The 21,095-nt window shown below is 33.1% G+C and overlaps 3 protein-coding genes across 4 annotated transcripts; 1 reads left to right on the top strand and 2 right to left on the bottom strand.

Moving 5' to 3' along the window:
- Positions 1–1,123: 1,123 nt before the first annotated feature.
- Positions 1,124–4,741, top strand: LOC120276914 (7-methylguanosine phosphate-specific 5'-nucleotidase A). Of its 2 annotated transcripts, none has more exons than XM_039283651.1 (9): positions 1,124–1,429; positions 1,492–1,552; positions 1,655–1,787; positions 2,496–2,619; positions 3,159–3,215; positions 3,292–3,388; positions 3,743–3,950; positions 4,338–4,434; positions 4,524–4,740. In XM_039283651.1, the coding sequence occupies exons 1-8, from the start codon at positions 1,163–1,165 to the stop codon at positions 4,426–4,428; spliced, it is 1,038 nt and encodes a 345-aa protein (XP_039139585.1). In that variant the 5' UTR covers positions 1,124–1,162; the 3' UTR covers positions 4,429–4,434; positions 4,524–4,740. The 2 variants fall into 2 exon arrangements, with proteins under 2 accessions (XP_039139585.1, XP_039139584.1); XM_039283650.1 differs by having other exon boundaries at positions 1,125–1,429; positions 4,338–4,398; positions 4,524–4,741.
- A 729-nt stretch (positions 4,742–5,470) lies between these two features.
- On the bottom strand, positions 5,471–9,502 carry LOC120277402. The gene is given in 5 exon segments (XM_039284235.1): positions 5,471–6,902; positions 6,999–7,460; positions 7,462–7,674; positions 8,069–8,218; positions 8,995–9,502. Coding segments are annotated over 5 exon segments (2,244 nt in total). The 5' UTR covers positions 9,316–9,502; the 3' UTR covers positions 5,471–5,804.
- An 8,742-nt stretch (positions 9,503–18,244) lies between these two features.
- Positions 18,245–20,953, bottom strand: LOC120276891 (uncharacterized protein At2g39795, mitochondrial). The gene is made up of 2 exons (XM_039283626.1): positions 20,429–20,953; positions 18,245–18,561 (listed from the first exon to the last, which is right to left on the bottom strand). Exons 1-2 carry the CDS (start codon positions 20,923–20,925, stop codon positions 18,390–18,392), a joined length of 669 nt encoding a protein of 222 aa, XP_039139560.1. The 5' UTR covers positions 20,926–20,953; the 3' UTR covers positions 18,245–18,389.
- Positions 20,954–21,095: the final 142 nt, after the last annotated feature.

The following is a 21,095-nucleotide window of genomic DNA, read 5'->3' on the forward strand; positions in this document are numbered from 1 at the left end:
ACTAATCGGATAATACTCCCTTTACATCGCACTGCATCTCGGTCATAGAGGATAATATCCTCTTTAACCGATTATGAGTACGAGTATACCCGTTGAGTAGGGTAGAAATTGTCATCTCTAATTCTGTTTCCCCACTTTCGTCCAAATGGATTAATTTTGTCATTTTATATATTCATTTTGCTCTGACGGGAACTGACACTTTCATCAAGTTCACATTTTAATTTTATTTTATTTGAAGCTAAATTCTATTTCAAAAGTTTTCACTCAAACCGAATATTGAGCGATATATATATATATAAAGTCACTTTTTTTAATCATTCTCCAAAATATTTCACCTTCACAATTAATTATAAATTTTAATTTTTGCCACTATTTTGCAATATAAAAACTGAATAACAAATATAGAAAGATTTATAATATGATAGGAAAAAATTGAATTTTTTCCCCTGATTAAACACGGAATTAAATGAAATTAAAAATTAGTGAGATAACTATTTAATATTAGTGCTAAACTGCTAATGCACTGTTCTTGGACCCACGTATAATAAATTCTTATGGGTGTGTACTTTCTCGGCTTTCATTACACCAGGTGGTGTTTGCCCAAATGAATAAATTCTAAATAAATCGATTAGCCACTGTAAAGTGGTGCATTTCTTTACTTGTATGTTATTTGACAAACCCTTAAGTGAAGAACCGGTTATAATCTATTGTTAATATATAAACATTGTAAATATTACTGATAGCCATCCTCAATATAAATAATATAATATAACCAAAAAAACATAAATGATATAAAAAAAGAAAAAGAACACCAAACACCTCAAGTTTATTTCACCTTTTTCCTTAGTTATTTTTCTCTATATATATATATATATCTCGTATTCATAACAAATGAGAAAGCATTTAAAAATCATTCAAGAGATAAATAAACAATTAAAATTAATTCAATCAAACAGTCCAAAATACATTGGTAGGTGAATTAATAACAATACCGACTGCTGCCACATTGTTGGGGGTTACTAAAATAAAATACGGGCGGGCTGCTACACCAGACATCCATAATTTTAACAAATATTCATAATAATTAAAAAGTAAAAACCCTACCAAATCAGTAAAGTAAGCAAGAGCCATCCTCACTGGGCTCATTGGGTTCACACGTCCTATGTTTCCCGGAGCCCTGCGCGCCATCGCCAGCACGAGCGCTCTTATCCCGCGCGGCTCCTCTTTTTCATTCCAGCATTCTCACAAACACCTCACGGGCACCGCTCCATCTCCCTCCAGAGCTTGCTTTCACGGCAACCGCTGCATCCCCATCGCTCCTGTGAGCTCGACGGGAGCATTTATGGACGTGGAAATAGTGATCGGAGACCCTGAATCCCTCCGGAAGAAGATCGATGCGATCCGTATCGCTGGAACCGGCAAACTTCAGGTACTTCACTGTAGTTTCATTGTTGGTGCTGTTTCATTCTGGTTATGCTTGAGAAATCTCAGGTGATTGCTGATTTTGATTGCACGCTCACGAGGTACTGGATTGATGGTGTCCGCGGGCAATGTAGGCTTCTGTTTTGCTCTTGAATTGTGAGTTTTTTCTTTTGTTTTGTTTTGAGGTGGAAGGGATTATTGATGTTGGTTTGTGTTTTTGTGTTTTGATTAGCGAGCCATGGGTTGTTGCGGCAGGGGAACCCGGAGTTTGATGAGAAAAGAAAGGCTTTGTATGAGTATTATCATCCACTGGAGATCTCTCCGACAATACCTATTGCAGAGAAGGCAAAGATTATGGAGGAGTGGTAAGAGTTCTGCTTGTTCTGCCTGTGATTTCTTCGCTGCAATTTGATTTTGGAGGCTTTTCGCATTTGCTTTTCTGGTTTTCATGTCTTTCTTGATGATATATTTTGGTAAAGATGTGTTTTTTAAGTGGTTTCTTTGCATCTAATTGTTCATCAGTATTTTGAAGCATATTATTTACAATCAGTTGTTTCACTGTCTGATATCGTGGTAAAGAATTAAGGAGCTTGTGCGTAGCACTTTCTTTCTTTTGATGTCCCATGTTAGCTGATGTTTATTTGTGATATGTTTTCTTTTAGGTGGATTTTCGGTCATATTATTTAGTTGTCCGCTTAATGCCAATGCGCATTCTTATAGTGTGCAATTTAAATCTTCACCCATCATAATAGTGGTAAATTTCAGGCTTGTAGATTTTACTTTAGCTCGATTATTTTCTTTGCTTCTGAAAATTTGATTTCCTTACAACTTAACGCTGCCACTGGCGTTTCCTAAGGCCTATACAATTGTATTTTTATTACAATGTACAGTTGTATACTCACTTTCTTGTGTTGAGATCCTGATTCATCTTTGAGACCTGGGCATCGTCCTTTCCCTGTTTTGTTCCATATTCTCATTTCTCAAGTTTTTTGTTTTTGTATAATGTTATATGTTCGATGACTTTGTAACTTTTAATTGTCCGGCAATCTTCAAATATGATCTTATAATTGCAGGTGGGGAAAGACACATGGTCTTCTTGTTGAGGGAGGCCTGACTTTTCAAGCAATAAAAGATTCTGTTTTGGATGCTAATATTGCATTTAGAGATGGTGTGCTCGAGCTGTTTGAATTCTTGGAGGTATGATGCCATCTTGTCATATTGTCTCAGAAAAGAGAAGTATATTTTTTAGCATACAATACTAGATTTTGCCATATTATTAACATGAAATTTATTTTGTCTGTTCTATATTCTTTTGGCTTTTATTTTTATTTTTTAGTTTTCACGATAGGAACTTCTTCTAGAAATTTAATTATAACATAAGAGTGCCAAATGGCAAACAAAATGGATTGCTGGACCACTGCACCTTGAGGCATAGAGCAATATTGCTTCTTTACTGAATGACTGGATCTTAATGCTCAATCTACTGTTGATGGTGATACCCCATAATCACAAGTCAAAACAAAATATATCAACTTTAATTTACTATGTTGTGCACATTTTCTCTGTTATATCTTTCTATTGGACTTCTGTCACCCCAATATATGAACCAAGATGTAAACTAGTTAAAAGCATTCCATGCATGTCTTAGTAAATGAACTGACGTCTGGAAATCATGTTTAGTGTTATGTCTAGTGGTAAACATCCTTTTTTTATTTTACTTTTCCTTTAAAATGCAGGAGAGAGGTGTGCCTCTTCTAGTGTTTTCTGCTGGCCTTGCCGATATTATTGAAGAGGTCAGTCACATGATATCTAGTGCGTTTTTTCCTTCTTTCATAGTTTTGATGATTTACACAATCCTCTTTCTGCCAGGTTTTCAGGCAGAGACTTCATCGAACTTTCAAGAACATCAAGGTCGTCTCTAACAGGATGGTATTTGATGGCAATGGTCAACTTATAGGCTTTAAAGGTAATTCCTACATCATCCTTTTTTCCCTTGATGGTATTTTAAATACTTTTAGCCGATTTCTTGAGCATTTGCATTGTCGCTATATTGATTAAAATTGATTGATTTAAGCCAATACTAAAGTGAATATTTTTCTCCTTTTAATGTGGTGTATCAGAGTTCCGGAGTGTAAACCCAGCATAATATTCTGGATTACCATTTCTTTTATTTTCTTGTTTTTCTTTTTTGTTATAAGCTTCTTATTTATGTTTTTCTCTTCCCCATTTTTTCAAGGAGAATGGCTTTCGGTTACCTTGATGATCGTGTAAATTTTTTGTATTACCTGAACTACTTTTCGTAATTTAATATTTATTTCAGGAAAGACAATTCATGTTCTGAATAAAAACGAGCATGCATTGGATATGGCAGCCCCTGTTCATGAAAAATTAGGAGATCCTAACGGATTAGACTATGATTTTGCTTCGGTGAAGGCAAGGAAAAATGTCCTGCTCCTTGGTGATCATATTGGAGATTTGGGCATGTCTGATGGTTTGAACTACGAAAATCGAATTGCTGTTGGATTCCTGTAAGTAGTTATTCATCTTTTTATTTCCAAATCATTAAGCCACCAACAAATTTTGTGCTGTCAATTTATGTTTCTGATTGCTCTTGCATGTGCATGGTTTATTCCATTTGGTGCAACTTTCTCATTAAATCTGTCAGTATACTTGAAAATGGAATGATTCCATACAGTAGTTAAATTAAATCAGGCTGGTGCTTCATCAGTTTAGCGATGATTCTTATACAGCCAGCGGATTGTATGCGAGTCCAAGTTCTAGAAATTTATGTTCGAGATGTATGTATTCCAAACACGGGAATATTCAGAAACAGAACATGTTATCTTTTCTATTTTTGTGTCATGTGCTTTGCTTTATTTGGTACAATTAACTAAGCCATTCTTTTCCTTGCACAGGAATGAAAATGTTGCCGACTCTCTGGAGAATTATCGTGAAGCTTTTGACATTGTATATCTGGTGAGCGGGCGGGTTTTCGATATTCTATAGCAACAAGTAACCGATTTATAAAAGTTCTCCGACATGTTTTCTATTTTTTTTTTTTTCCACCTTTCCAACTCATCCCTATCATTTACATTGTACAGAATGATGCACCCATGAAAGGAGTTGTCCAGCTTGTCTCTCAACTTTGTTCATCCCCCAAGTGATTTTGCTGCTGTGCTTTTTCTTTTTTCTCCTAATTAATTTGTAGCTTTTAAATCTTAGTGATTAATAAGTACTTTACTTGCAAATTTGAAATTTAATAAGACCAGATTACTACACTTTTCTTTTTGTTTTAAATTTAATGCCACATAAAATGTTTGTTCATATTTCATTCAAAATTATGATTCTGTGATCATGCATTCACATGCACAAAGAACGCTTGCAGAAGTAATGGAATATTCATTTCTCAATATCAAAGAAAAAAATGGGGCAAGATTTTTTTGTCGCCAATGTTTGTGAACTATGTTTCTATTTTTCTTTCACTTATTTTGTCGACAAAATTAAACAATTAATAGGCCATGCAAATCCGGAACGACGAAGAATAGCTTTCAAGAGCTTTACAATTCCGAAACCGCGACATTTATCCACCTCGTTCATCAATTAAAAAGATTGGCTGTTTTAGTCCCTCAATTGAATAATTTTGTTCATTTTAATACCTCAAAATAACACAAAAGCAAAACGAGAAATTGCCTGAATTTTTGCCTGAAAAAAAAACCTCATTAATTAAAGATCAACCAAACTAGGGTGCATGCCCAAATCCATTCCACAAAAGTTACAAAACCAAGTCATTTTACCAAAAACCTTAACCTAACCTGTTAGACCAGAATTAGATATGAATATCCTTAATTGGATAAACCTACCCTAGTTGGGCCAATTCCTACCTACAAAAGTACATTCCCTGATTTGAAGGCATGTGATTGTTTAAGCTAATCATTTAGCTGAAATTCATGCAATCACAATAATGTGAAGTCATGAACAACACTAGGTCAAAACAATATCTATTCAAACAATGCAAGAGAATCTTCAATAATATATATATATATATATATAAACAAAAATTTATTCATCAAGCTAAGCATCACCAGCTAATACTTACAACATTCAACATTTCAATGGCTACATATTAGCGATAAAATAGTCCTTTCATTCGGTTAGATATATTAGATATCAAGCTACTGACAAAGACCCAACATTTCTTTTAGACACAGAAAAGGAAAGGAAATACATTATATTCAGACGACGAAAACCGAAAAAAAAAGGTACCCGGCCGCTCTTTGGATTGGCGCATCCTCTCTTTAGAATCATCCCTCTCCGATTCAAGCAGAGACCGATAAAAAAACAAATAACCTAAGTAAATAATCACATTAAGACCTGAAACATCTCTATACAACCTCTACCTCCAAATTTGCTGATTGTGCGAAGGTAACAGCAGCTTCTGGCTCCGGTATCGGCTCAACTGACATCGGTGTAACAGGTACTATCTCCTTTGATGCCTCTGTGTAATGGAATTCAATCTGGAGCCGATGATGTAATGGAGTTGATGCCCTCAAGCCCTTATTGATATCGGCTTGCAGCTCCCTTATCGGGATTGCAGCAAGAAAGCTCTTGATGTATTCCTTGCAGGCTTCCTTTCCTCTGCACACTATTTCTTCCTCAATAGCACCATTGTTTGTAGCATCCTCTCTTGTGGAGCATTTTGTGTTATTTTCTTGAGTGGCCGGTTGCTTGTCAGCTCCCCCGGCTTCTGAGCTTGCAGATTTCTCTTCTTCCTGGGTTTTGTAGATCAATGTGTTCTCGTCGAACTTCAGAATGTAAGCTTGGCTACAGCCCTCGTAAAGCCTCTCACCAAGAGTATCTATAATGTAATAGGCATCTCGCTCAACCTTGAGGACAAAGAAGTGGTCATTCCAGCTCACTATGTAAAGCTGAGGGCTTCCGTTCACAGGACACTCGTCACTTCCAGCTTGGCTGATCTCGTCCCAAATACTGTCAAAAGACATAGCTCCATGCAAGAAATCAAAGCCACTGTTGTTGTCAGTGGTACCTTCTGGGCGAAAGAACCCAATGAAGGACTTCCCTGGATTGACAGAAAGTGGGCGGATCTTCGCTTGAAGAACTGTCTCAAGATCAAAGTGCTTGTCAGGGAAAAGCTCCCGATAATTCTGGTTGTCACAAAGGTTCCTCCATTCAAGAGAACCCTCACGGATTAGGCTATCAAACTGAGATTTGATAGGCATCATGTCCACATTGGATTGGAACCAGTCGGCGATGACAGCAACCAGAGCCGTGCATGCGCTCTCACCCGCAGCTCGTTCACTCCTTTGGTCAATGGAAGCAAAGAAAACCTGTGTGAAAAGCTTCATCTGACCATCACGGCTTTCAAACTTCTTTGATTCCCAACTGCCCACAACAAAATTGTCATCACCAAATTCAGAAAAAGATGACCGTTGTCCTGATCCATCATCATCAGCTTTGAACCCCTGCAAAAATGATCATGAGCTCACTTGCATCTGAAAACTAGTTGTAGCATCACCAATCTTCTACAAATAAACAAAAGAAAACAAAAAAAAACCTACATTGTAAGATTCATCAGATGAAGTCAGCTGCCGACGATCAAAATCAATGTCATCACCACCTTCATCCCCATTCCCTTTCTTTAATAATGGCTCGCCTTTGGCCTTTGGCAATCGAAAACTCAACTTCCTTTTCTTCCAGTTCAGGATACTCCTTTTTGAAGTCTGCCTAAGGGGCTGGTCAGAAATTGGCTTTGTTGCCTGATCCAAGTTTGACAAACCTACATCTGATCGCCGATGGCTATAGGGGATCCATTCCTCATAATCTCCTTTTATGCTCAAGTCAGAACAAACGGGACCCCCATAGAAGTTCGCGGATGCCAAAGTACCATAACTGAATGACTTCCTAAAACTAGAATCACCCTCTTCCACTTCATCAGCATCATCATCATCAAGGGAGTCTGAGTCAAATGGGTAAGCATATTCCCCATCCTCACTCCTAGTTGAGCATTTTCCTTCGCTTCCCGTCATCATCACGACACATCTTTTTGACTTTCCGAGTTGATATGAAATCTGAAAGTATTTTCACCTTTCTTAATCCAGCTTTAAAAGCAGAAAGTTCATCCTTCTCCAAAGGCAGAGAATCTCCCGAGGGAGGAGAGGAGGTGACAGGCATCACACATCTTTGCATGACCTCCGGTTCTTGAAAAGTTCTCAACTCCAATAGGCTGAGAGTTAACTGCAATATAAATAGTCCTATTGTCAAGATAAACGTTGAAAAATAAAAACATTGCGTATTAGGTACTGCAAAAAGTAAATGCATGCATAAGAAGAATAAAGCATAAATGAAAAGTAACATGGAACAATTTTGCAGCCTAACGTAATGGACATCATAAACCATGGCAGGAATTTGACAAAGATACAGGCTTTTATAACCTGTTTACAGAACATCAGATGCCACAACAAGGTATAGCATGCACATATATCAGTCAAGCAAGAAAGGTATTTCAAAGAATCTTTCTAAATGGCATAAGCCAACCAATTCTTTTTTTGTATGGCAATCAAAATTGAATACCTAATGATCTAAAGTACTTTGATGAAAATACAATTATTAGGGGAAATATAACACTTACATTAAGAGTTGGATGAGACTCAGGACGAGCATCAGGAAGCAACAGCGGAAGATTTATCTCAGTCTCTACATCAGCAGCAGACACAAATTCTGCCAAGTTTAGCGAAGCAGTTCCAATTACAGATAACTTCTTTGGCCCTTGGTTTAATCCCTGAAATATTATCATACAACAAGGCAATACAATCACATGTATGATCACACACATAAGCAATATAATTACTGCATGAAATTCAATCAAAAAAACTTTCAACGGACAACAGGACCATCCAGTAGCACATGATAAAGTCAAAACACCATATCATCTTTTTTTTCTGAAAAAGCAGTTAATCGAATTGTCAAACAAAAATATAAACTTCCACAATATTACTGTTTTCTTGTATTTTGGTTGAATGAATAAACATAAACATAAAATTCTCTCTTTTTTTTTCCCAAACTTCTTCTTAATCCAAACAGAAACTACATAAAAGAAAACTGAGTACTATGAGTTTGAATTAGAATAAAAAATCCACTAGAAACTGAATGATCTTTGATTTCCAATCCCAACCAACTATGAATCTCAAGGCAAATTATCCATTAAAAAAAAAAAGGTCAAAATTCAGCAGTGCACTGATATGCTAAAAATTAATCCCCATACAAATGAAGAAGAAAAGGACGGGAACTGATTCCATATCCATGAAATCCATAATAAAAATATTAAACAAAAAGCAAACTTTTACAAAAACATAATTTCCACCAAATCAAAACCCCTAAATTCAAAAACAAATCAATTATCAACAAAAACAACACTCAAAATCCAATAAATTCCAACAAAAAAAAAAAAACACAATTTTTCCACTCCCAATCAAAGCCCTAACTTCAAAAGACATCTAAAAAAAAAAATCCAAGAAACAAATAAACATCGATCGATCGAGAGAGAGGAACACTCACGGAGAAAACAGTGAAACCAATCTCCCAAGGCTGGAAAGCATTCTCCTTATGCGCCGTGAGACTACAAACACTGCGAAACTCCTCATCCCAAACAACAACCCCACTATCACCAACCCCTTCCTCTCTCGTCCAGTTCCTCTTCACCCTTCTCCTCAACGCTCCCAACCCCATCCTCCCTCCTTTCCATCTCACTTCCACCGCCACCTTCTCCCCCAACCCCTCCACTCCACCTTCAACCCTCCTCACCACCAACCTCACCTCCACCTTCCTCCCTGTCGCCGCCGGCGGCCAAGGCCTCCACTTCATCATCCTCGCCACCATCCCCGAAACCCTAAACTCTCAATCCCTAAAACTTTCCGCTTTGCACTTCGCGGGGATATTTATGTAAATATCCCAATGAATCGGCGATCCGCCGAGGACGGATGAGACCGGCGATTAATTCGGCGAGTTACGCGTTTTATTTTATTTATATATATATATATATATAAATTAAATTTTTTTGGGTGGTTTTATTATTCGAAATGTTGTTGATGGGTGGGAGAGGAGGGTTGCTGCCCTTTTTATCCTCGCGCTTTTCTCTTTCTTGTTCCTTGAATTGACTACTTTACCCTCGATGGTGTTATCTAATTATATTACTCCCTTTATTTTTTTATTCATTCATCCATCGTGAAATAATTGAATCTCACAAAAATTGATTATTTTATTTAATTTAATAAAAAAATTAATTTTTTTTAAAATAATCCATAATTTATATCTTTTATATTTTTCTCATATTAAATTTTTTTAAAAAAATTAATATAATATTAGGATAATTTTAAAAAAATAATAATAATAATAATAATAAATGCTTTTTAATGTTTAAAAATAACAGATAAAAAAAAACATAGGGTTTATGACATATAAAAAAATGAAATAGAGGGAGTATTCTCTTGATCACAATGAAGTGGTGAAGTGGGGTATTTGTGTGGGATTTGAGTTTTTGAATTTTTGTTTGTTGTTGGATTGAGATCTTAGGGCTGTTATGCCTTGATCTACTGAGATTTATTTTTTTTATTCTTTATTTTTTTTAGTATGCTTTTTATAAATACCCAAAAAATAGGCATGTACAGCACAGTGTAAACAAAAGTCAACTGATTTTTATTTTTTTTTAAAAAAAACCCAAATTTCTCTGATCTTTATTTAGATGAAAACACAAATATTATTGTTTTTGTGAGTTATTATGTATAAATATAGTTTTTAGAATGGTGTATATGTAAATCTGATTTTTATTTTAATATAAATAAATTTGGATAACTTTTAAGTAACGGAATAAAAAACTGATTTACAGTAATTTAATTTTCATAAGATAATAGAAAGAGGGGAAAAATGTATATATATATATATAGAAATTTCAAGCTGGAATTAATTCTATAAATTGAATATTTAAAAAAAAAGATAATGAGAGTTCAGTTTGTTTTGTTTCCATATCAATCTAATTAATTTTCTTCCAATTTTTATGTTAAAAAATTAAAAAAATTAAAATGAACAATAATAATATTTTAAGATAGCTAACACTAGTATAGTCTAGTGATATGTGTACATAGGGTGAGAGCCTGTGGTGCATTCAACATACACCCTTGCATGCCCTGACTTTCAATGACTTATCCACTTATTAGATAATAATAATAATGATAATAATAAATTATAATTATAATTTATAATAATAATAATAATAATAATAATAATAATAATAATTAATTATTATTATTATAAGACAAGACGGATTGACTTACAAAGGATAGGCTATTATAAAATATTTAAAAAAATTAAAATACCATAAATGCACACATTTATCTTTGAATTTTATTTCCCTTCCGACACAACCTTGACAAAGAGAGAGAAATGATAATTTGTTCTTTATGTAAAATTTATTTATTTTTAAAAGTAAGTTAATAGATTTTAACTAAAAACATAGGAAACAAAAAGAAAAGAATCATATAATTGCGTATGCTCACAAACAATTATCAAAAGTGATAATGAGATGGTGTGATGATAGAAGAAAAGAAATAAAAAAAGTGATTAAATTATTTATAAATTATATAATTAATATAATAATAATAATATAAAATTATTTTATTTTTGTTTTTTTGGGCGAACAATACAACTAAAGTAACAACATATGTGGCACATTCTTTTGTGAGCTCATATATGATGGAGTATCAAAATGTATTTTAAAAAAAATTGCATAATTTAGATGCTAAAATAAATATTTTTAAGTGAATTTAATCCAAAAGGCCAAAAATAATTATTTATCAATCACTCCATTTTCCAATTTTTTCATATTACAACTCCCCATACATATTAATATATATATACATAGAAATAATAATTAAAAGACAAGATAACCAAAGGGATGTTTTTAATATATTTTCTTTTAATATATTTTTGAAAGTTTTCTTAAAATTATATATTATAAATAAACAAATATATGGACCACAATTTCATGGTCAAGAGAGAAGATATTGTCAAAAGAAAGTGATATGAATGGTCCAAGGGACAATTGAAAAAGAGAAAGACAAGTAGAGAACCAGAATGTGGCATTATTGATAAATTCAGTAGGTGGATGATGAGAGAGTAGCAATATATGTATGTTAATGTTGGTATCATGTTATCATACTAAACAAGCACTAATTCTAAATGATGCACACTTTAAGCCATGTTTCTTAAAACTTTGGCCTTCTTGGTGGAAGATGTGTTTCAAAAGTTTCACTTCTCTTATTTTTCTTTTTATTATTATTATTATTTTTTAATAAAATGGGAATGTTACATATAAGTGAATGTTATATTATTATTATTATTATTATTATTATTTAATTCAATTTTCTAGAAAAAAAAAATGGATTCCAAACTAGTCCTAGATGAGATGTAAGAAAGTGGATCTCTTTTAAGTAGGTTGTGGGTGCAGGGGTTTATATATATATATATATATATATATATATATATATATATCTATATATATAAAGATGTGAACTTTGAATCATTTGTTTAAGTGAAACAAGTTTGGTAAGATTTTATTATTTTATTAAGAATAGAAAGTATTGAATAATAAATTTATCTTAAATTATTAATTAATATTAGTAGTTATTGGAATTGGTTTAATTTTGAAATATGGATATGTTTAGAGAAAGATTATTTGTTTTTAATGTTTTCTTGTTTGCTTAAAATTTTTCTTTTCTCTAACTTCCTAAATGAAGGCAACTTAAAAGAAATAATAGAAAAATAAGAAATCAATCCAAACACTCGTGAACTATTTTAAAGTTTGTTTTTCCTAAAAGCAAGTGATTTTAATTGACAAAAGCACTAATCACGCAAATCCTAAAAGTCAAATATAGAGGAGAATAAGATAGCTCATAGTTTAAGATAAATTTTTTTTTATTTTTTATTTTTTAAAATTAAGATATTGACTATATATATATATATATTACATATGTAAAAATGAATAATTAAAGAACTAAAAGAAAGAGAGAAAAAAACCCATGACAGGGAATTCCATTATTATTATTATATAATAATATATGATATAAATATACATAACTTTTTTATGAATGTTCTTGGATAGCATTGTAAATGGCATGCAAGCTTGGCTCATGATGATGTGCCATGCCGGCCTCTACTTCAAAACCAATCCTACTCTTGATTTGTGACCACCTATTTACATAGTTGACCGAGAAAAAAAAAATTAAAGCAAAGTCAAACATTAAGTTAATAATAATAAAAAAAAAGGATAAGTTTGGTCGACAAATACACTAAAATACTCTGATTTCTCAAGTTATCTTACCTATTTAATAAAACCAAATAAGTGAAGTAATTTGGAATAAACACCTATAAGAAAAATTTGAATAATAATTAGACATAATTTTTAAAAATAATAAATAAATAACAAAATACTACTCATCAATTTAAAAATATACGTCTTTTAGGAAACTTGATTAATTAGATTAATATAGTAATTAATTAATATCGATCAAATTATTGTTAAAAATATTAATGATTAACTCAACTAAGAGCATCTCCAACGCACCATTTAATTTGGCGCAAATCTTTTGATTTGGAGCAGAGATGCTCCAACCGCCAAATCAAATTTCTAGCTCCAGTGGCGCGCTGGATATTGGGCAGCGCGCCACTGTAGCAGCGTTAGTTTTGATTTTCTGTTTTTTAATTTTTTTTTTCATTTTATGTTTATTTTTTAAAATTTAAAATTTTATTTTTTATTTCTGTTTTGATCAGTTTTGATTTTATGTTTTTTTTTTTTAATAATTTTTAATTTTTTAAAAATTTATATTTATAACTTGATATTTTAATTAAATTAATAACTTATAATTTAAGTTAATATTTTTAATTAATAAGAAATATTATATTAAAGAAAATAATTTGCGACAATTTCTTGGTCAGGCAAATTAAGGACAAAGACGCTCATATTGCACTTCGCAATTCATTGATTGAATATTTATGGTTGCGCTAAGCAAATAACGAAGATAATTAAAAACTTATGTGTTACTCTAATTTCCAATAATGTGTTGTTTTTAGGTGCTTGTTCGTATGTTATATTTTTATTAAGTAATTAATGTAATATTTGTTTTTGTATTTGCATTTTTTAACCAATTGAATTTTATTTTATATTTAATAAATATTTATAATAATTATAAAAATTAAAATCATATTTTAAATAATTCATTGGTTAAAAGTGGATAAGATTTAAAGATGATTAAATTTGTGGATAGTATGAATATATAAATTGTGAAATAAAAAAGAATATTTATAGAATATTCTATTTTAGAGTTAAAAATATAGATGATAGTTGGAGAAACTTTTACTGTAGAAACTGTATTTTTGAGAACCAGAGTTTTGGATTGGAGATGGCCTAATACTTGAATTATTTATACATTTATATATATATATATATATGAATAAAATGGTAATCATATATTTACTTTACTGTGTGCATATCGTTTTCAAAAGAATTGTGGACCTTTGTTCTCATTTAAAATGATGAGAAATGGGATTGGGCATTGCATGTAATTCAGGTTCTTGGCTCACATTCAATTGCTTGTCCTTGTAAACTACTCTGTCCTTCTTTAATATTTTACAATATATTTTATTATAATATTTTAACAAATTAATGGAATTCCTAGGGCCGCATAGTCACCTAATTTTTGTTTTTAATTAATTGAACATAATATATTAAAATTTATAAATAAATACAGCCTGTTCTAGTGGTAAGGCATTTTAGCACTGTTTATTGAAATTCTATATTGTAATCCATTATTCATTAATTATGCACAGAATTCACAATCGTTGAATTATAATCCTTGATATATTATTTTAAAATGTAAAATAATATATTTTTTATTACTTCACATGTTCGTTCTTCTCCACATAATAAATCTTTGGAGGTATTTAAAATGCTAATTACATATTGTCCCTTTTACACTTTTTTTGAGGGGATGGGCGCTTGTTGCAATTTGTCTATATATATATAATATTATAAAAATATATATATATATATTAATGACTGTCAGAAAATTATAAACTAACAGGAGAATAATGGGTTGGTTTTCCCAACTTTGGCCATTAATTTCATCATAATTTCAATTATTTCACAATAAACGGAGAAGTAATACTTCTTCGACTTTCTTCATTTTAGTTAACAATCACTTTAATATTTTTATACTTGAAGTGGGCACATATAATATATATATATAATAAATATCACTTCCTCCCGCTTCTTCAACCATCCTGATCTTAATAAAAATTACATAAAACTCTTTATTATCTCAGTTTTTTTTTTACTTCCCACAAAATAAATATTTGAAATGCCATTTTCCACTATTTTTGGTCATTTAAAAAAAAGTGAAAATTCTTTTATTTTTGACCAAATTTTTTTTACATGTGTGCAAAACTGCTGTATGTCACAATAAAATAAATAAATAAATAAATGAATAAATAAAGTATACATAGCCTTTGACCACCTCGTATGAACATTAATATTGACTATTGCACTGACTTATGAGAATGGCAAGCAACCCTCTAAGCTTCAACATGATAATTGATATAGAGACTACATGCACCTAATGCTATCATAGTGTTTGTTTTTGCCAACCATAGTTTTCAACTCTCATCTTCACAATTGAAACTTTTTTATTTATAATAATAATAATAATAATAATAATAATAATAATAATAATAATAATCAACAGTCAAAGGGCAAATAATGGTGAACATAATGGGAGGAACTATTAATTCACAACCACCACAAAAACCTGCTACTTTCTCAAAAGAAAACAAGTCAAAGATTTAAAGGTACCATCTTGTCTTCTTTCTAATAAAGCATATGAATTTTCTGAATTTCATGTCAATATATATCATAACATGTTGTTTCACATATGAATTTTATGAATTTCATGTCAATATATATCATAACATGTTTCTAATTCTAATACTATTGTTTTTGAAGCAGAAATAATAATCCATCTATAAAAAAAAATTCACTAAAATACAAGAACAATTATTAAATAGAACTAAGGAAGTCTTTATCACCAAATCAACATCAGTTGCAGGGCCAACAACTATGAAAGTTCTTAAAGTACTGTTGAAAAATAAAAACAAAAGATTGAAAATTAAGTAGAGGAATAAACTCACAAAATTATTTTGATTAGCTAATGTTCTCTCTGTAGGCTCCACTGCAATGACAAGAATCTGGGTACAAATTAACAAACACAGAAATTAATATCAAATTGCCGGCCAAGATTGTCACTTGTTCTGATTAGATTGTATGATTGGATTTCTAAGCATAGAATAAGATGTCATAGCTCTCAATTTCTTATAATAATCAGATGTGATGTAATTACATTCTGAGAGTATTCTAAATGGAATTACACCAAGCCTGAAAGAAAGACAGACAACTGAGAAATCAAGATACATTCATGAACTTGTTCCAATGAAAACAATGCCGCAACAAGTGAGTTAATTGTGATCAATAAAATGAGGTAATGATTATTTCTGAAACAAATAAAGGAAATACCAAGAAATTTAGAAATGAATAAGAACTAGTTTAGCCTTGAAAAAGAGTGCAATAAGATAGATATACATGATTATCATATGTTGGAGTCTAGGTGTTTGAATAATGGATAAACACTATGACTAACTGCAGAAATGAAAAGAAGTTTAATAAATAAAATCAGTTGGACATAAATCATTTTCCATGTAGATTGATAGTGAAAACCAGAAGAGATGATCTTTGATTGAAACACGACAGGATGAGCTGAGTTATTTCAATGTCAGCCGGCAAATAACTGACAAATAGATACCATGAAATAAACAAATAAATAATCACATATATCTACATGACTACATGATATTGGACTATTAGCCTCACAAAATGGAAAAACCTTGATTACTGCTTTGATGTTTTTTCAACCCAAATACACTAAACAGATATTGAAACAAACTCTTAACTTCAAGAAAATCATGATTCCCATGAGTCTTAAAAGCATGTATTTGGATAAAAAAGAAAAAGTCAAGCTTTAGCAGGGCTCTAGTTTCAAATATCATGTTTTCCAATCAGTAAAACCATTAAAAATTGGTTTACAGGCAGGAAAGCAAGTGTCGCCACAGGTGATCCATTTTCCAGCACTATCTTATCAGCACACTTTTTCAAGTTTCACAAATGCCAAAGTCATCATCCAATTAATTAATAGTCCTTACTGTTTCCAGATAGATAAATCCTAGGGCAGCCACAAAAACAAAAGGAAAGAGTTGGTGGGAGTTCTAATGAGCACAGAATGTCCAATACAGAAGCCATTATGAAGCCAACCACCACCAACACCACCACCAAAAATACACACACAAACAGACATGCACAAGAGGATGGACCAAGATAGAAGAATCCTCTCTGATTTATTGTTGTCTTTCTCATTCAGTCATTCTCTTAACTCTTTTATTATGCATTACCGATTTCACCATCTTATTAAACTACACACGAAAGAAAACTGATCAGCTCCTTTTTTTAATTGCTTACTACGTGGATTGAGAGGCTCTCTTAACCATTCATACTAGATTCGGGCAAGGTCTCAGAAGTCATAACTCCTGCTTCTTGCTTCCTTTCAAATCACTATGTGAGGCTTTGTCATATCAGATCAAGAGCATTGGCACTACTGAGCTACTTATGATTTTGCAGTCCAGCCAGGATGACTCTTATATGGCCATGACACAATAATACATAATCTTGATGGTTTGGGAGGGGAGCCACCTATAATAATGATCACTGTGCAAGCATCCAAGGCTAAAAAAATAAATTACTAAGATATGTGTTCTTTTTATTATATATACCATCCTGCTTAAATTAAAAGTAAAGCTTATTAGAAAAGGGTAAATTTCAAAATAATGTCATCAAAGAACAAGTTCTCATAGTCAATATGGTTATTAGAGGCAATATTAAAATGAGCTAAAAAAAGAGAATGTAGCATGAAAACACATAGTCAACAGCAAACTATTCAATCAGTATGATATTATACAATCCACACCATATCATGTACATTGTACATGCTTGATTGCTTGGTTGAGGTTGTTCAAAACTTCAAACCATAGCATCCAATCCACATGAAAAACTTTAGAAACAGTCTACCCCATGAATGGGCTCCACCAATCCTCTCCAACCCACAAACCACAAAGTCCAACACTACTTTTTCATGTGGGCTAATGCAACTTTTCCTTTATTCTAATGTCAATGTGGGGGCACTCTGAATTTTAATATGGCCTCACGGCCATAGAATGAGTGAACCTCCAAATACTGAAATATATAATGATGTGGGATAAATGATAACTCCATTTTTTAACCCCTAAACAAGGAAGAGCATATGTTGATGTGAGATTGAGCCGCCGAGGTCCACTAAATTTGTCCAAATTGCACCGAAAGAGGAGTATCCTCTCAGAATCCATTAGAATAAATTGATGTCAATACAGCACAAACTATAAACCATTAATCATAATATAAGACTTCTAGAAGGTAGGCTACCTGTAGATCTGCTTCACCTTCTTCTTCTTGTTGACGTCATGCACTGAAATGCTTTGATGAGTATTCTCCACTAATTTTTAACCTGCGAGGTTGGGAACTAAGCAAGGTTTTGTGAAAAACATAAACTAATAAATAAGAGGAGAGGTAATTAAATTTTAATGGTGTATAAATTACTACGGGAAAGAGGAGGACAGAAAAAAAAAAAAAAACTGTTGGAATATTTAGAAGATAATGATTTCTATTTCCCTGAACATGAAATGAGTTTTTCAAACATTTGGGTGAAAACTCATTAATGAGCAACTGTTTTTTCCCCAACACGTTGAACCTACATCCAAGTTATAGGTCAAGCTGACTTCTGTTCATTGATGAAGGCGCCCACACTCTTGAACCATCGCATCAGGTTCCGATGGTCCTTCACATAAAGCCAGGCCTGGAGAAATGGGAAAAGCTTTTCATTCACACCCCGCGACTCAATAAATATGTGGAATGCATCCCTTAGTTTTTGATCCAGTTCACTGTCAATTCAACAACCAAAACTTTTGTAAATGGAAGCAGTTTGCAGCTATCTCACTTGAAAACAGTTGTCATGTTAATGACTCAAGGAATGAGATTCTTATTATAAAATCTCGGGGCCAAATGTAAGCCTGTAACCGTGTGAAATAATTTGAGAAATAAAGAAGTAGCTTATGAAGCCAATATTACTAGCCATTGCAATCAGGCAAAGCGCTAGGGTCACTGGATTTGAGCAACTCATAATAAGATAGTGAGACCTCTAATTTTAACCTTTTAAGCTAGTTATGAAAGCATGTGGTTGGTTTTCAAAGGGTTTTCAAGAATATTACCTAAGTTCAATGCCCACTCTCTAACATTGCTTTTGCCATTTACATACAATTAATATGGCACATGCCTGGAAACATTATCATGCTCAAGTTTTTTATTGAGAAAATAAAAATTTCATAACTTTTGACCTGATAAAATTGCATCACATTAATGAAAATTTATACAAGGATCAACTTCAACTACATAATAGAATCTTGAAACTTGAATATGCAAGAAACTGAGATATGTATGCTTCATGCAAGGGAATCAATCTGGAAAAGTGATCACACTAAACTTTATTTTCCTTTCTCAATGAATGCTGAAAACAAGCCATCATTGCATCGAGCTAGCTTGATGTTTTCAAACCAAAAAAACTCTGGGATGATCTGATTAATTCATTTATATTACAAATTTCGGCAATCAAACATTTTACTCAAAAAACAAAAATCAGAATAATCAAGAATGAGTAGCCTTCTCTCTTTAAATTCTAGTTGCCTCTTCACTTAAGACAACCACATCAAATGGAAGAATATACAGAGAAATAGCCATATACATTAAGGTCATCCCTTAACAGTTAATGGCCTGATTATTCAAAGAATTTAAGTATTATTAATGTTGTATATAATGTATACACTAGTTGTTAAGAATTTACTACTTTTCATTTTCCATTAGGACATGCTAGGGTACTGTACTGACCATTTAATTTCAGTCTAAGACGTAAATCAAATTAAGCAAGAAGCAACCAGTGCTGGGCTGCTTACTTTTCCACATAAAATTTTGACTTTGCTAGGCCCAAAACTAGTTTATTAGCAACCTAATGATGTAAGGTGAAAGAAAATCCCACTAGGTCAATGGTTGACAATGCAAAGGGCTTGCAAAATTGTTGTCCTCATAATAATCGAAAACAGCTAAAGATGGCATATTTTCAGACTTGAAATTAAATTTTAGCTAGTAAATTACATACACCTTATCTACGTTCCCAATCTCAGACAATCATATTGCAACCCTAATTCTGTAATCTATGCGAAAGCCAAAGATGTCTAATAAACAACCGGACTTCAACTTACTACGTAAACAGGATAAAGTATAAGTGAAGACGTAGGACGCATCACCATCCGCAACAGATCATTATATCTTTTCTTGCTAATCTTATGACAATAGTTTGCCACTCAAGAAAAGTAAATGCTTCATCCGTAAGTTTCCTGGTTGTGAGTCAAGAAATGCAGCACATAATGTGAAGCAAAAATCCGTAATCAAGCATATCTAATAAACAAAACTCAGTCTACATGAAAGTGTGATATAGTTGTCCAGGTGGCTTAGTTTCAGAGACAAAATTAGTACTCTTAGTTTCAGCTTCCATTATTTTACTTCTGTTTTACAGATCATATCTTATATGTTGCAACATTTCAATCTTGATCCAATCTTTTTCGAAACAGAAACGTTAACGAATTTTCTCAAGAAGTAAATTTTCAACAAAATCAAATGCAGATAGAATGAAGTAAAAAATTTTAAGGAAATGCAAAGGAAAAATTGCATCAATAAACAGTGCATTCACAAACTCACTAGAAAACACGGCCTTGGTACTTGGAGACGACCCTAGACGACTCAGGAGCAGCACCAGACTCCGCCTTGGGCCGTAAGCAGACAGAGTGGATACCGAGCGCGTCCGGATAGAGCCCACAGAGGAAATGAAGCGAGTCCGCCCTCGAGGGTTTCGACACATCGACATGGAGGAACAACTGGTTGATCGAATTCTCGTCATCATCGGCATCAGCAGGGACGATGTTGGCGAGGCGCATCACCGTGATGGAGATTTCCTCATCCTTGTACGCCCCACGAAGCACCGGGCCATCCCGATCAAGACCCCCCTTCACGATCGTGAACGGCGATGGAGGGTTCACCTTCGGGGGAGGCGTCATGCGGGAGACTTCGAGGTAGTGCTCTTTGAGGGATCGGAGGAGGAGCGAGTCCACGGCGGCGGAAGAGGATGAGGAGGAGAAGTGTCTCGCGAGAAGAGAGCGCCATGGATGGCGGCGAGCAGCGGCGGCGCGGATCGACATCGATGTTTCAACCTCAGAGATCTGGTATTCCAGTGAGAGGGTTTTCGAGGGGTTTTGGTACTTTAACGGGTCTGTGGCAAGTGTGGAGTTTGGATCCGCTAAAAATCCGCATCCGACCCGAATACTGTCCCGGGTTTGGATGCTAAAACAAACCCGTTAAAAATTTCCCC

Source organism: Dioscorea cayenensis, chromosome 15 (assembly GCF_009730915.1).
Source record: "Dioscorea cayenensis subsp. rotundata cultivar TDr96_F1 chromosome 15, TDr96_F1_v2_PseudoChromosome.rev07_lg8_w22 25.fasta, whole genome shotgun sequence".
Taxonomy (NCBI): Eukaryota; Viridiplantae; Streptophyta; class Magnoliopsida; order Dioscoreales; family Dioscoreaceae; genus Dioscorea; species Dioscorea cayenensis.

Coding starts and splice junctions, on each gene's coding strand:
- LOC120276914 (XM_039283650.1), top strand. CDS start 1,163: ATGTTTCCCGGAGCCCTGCGCGCCATCGCCAGCACGAGCGCTCTTATC. Junction 3,216..3,291: donor TTGCCGATATTATTGAAGAG/GTCAGTCACATG, acceptor TCTTTCTGCCAG/GTTTTCAGGCAGAGACTTCA. Junction 4,399..4,523: donor CTTTTGACATTGTATATCTG/GTGAGCGGGCGG, acceptor TACATTGTACAG/AATGATGCACCCATGAAAGG.
- LOC120276891 (XM_039283626.1), bottom strand. CDS start 20,925: ATGTCGATCCGCGCCGCCGCTGCTCGCCGCCATCCATGGCGCTCTCTT. Junction 18,562..20,428: donor TACCAAGGCCGTGTTTTCTA/GTGAGTTTGTGA, acceptor TTGAATTGACAG/TGAACTGGATCAAAAACTAA.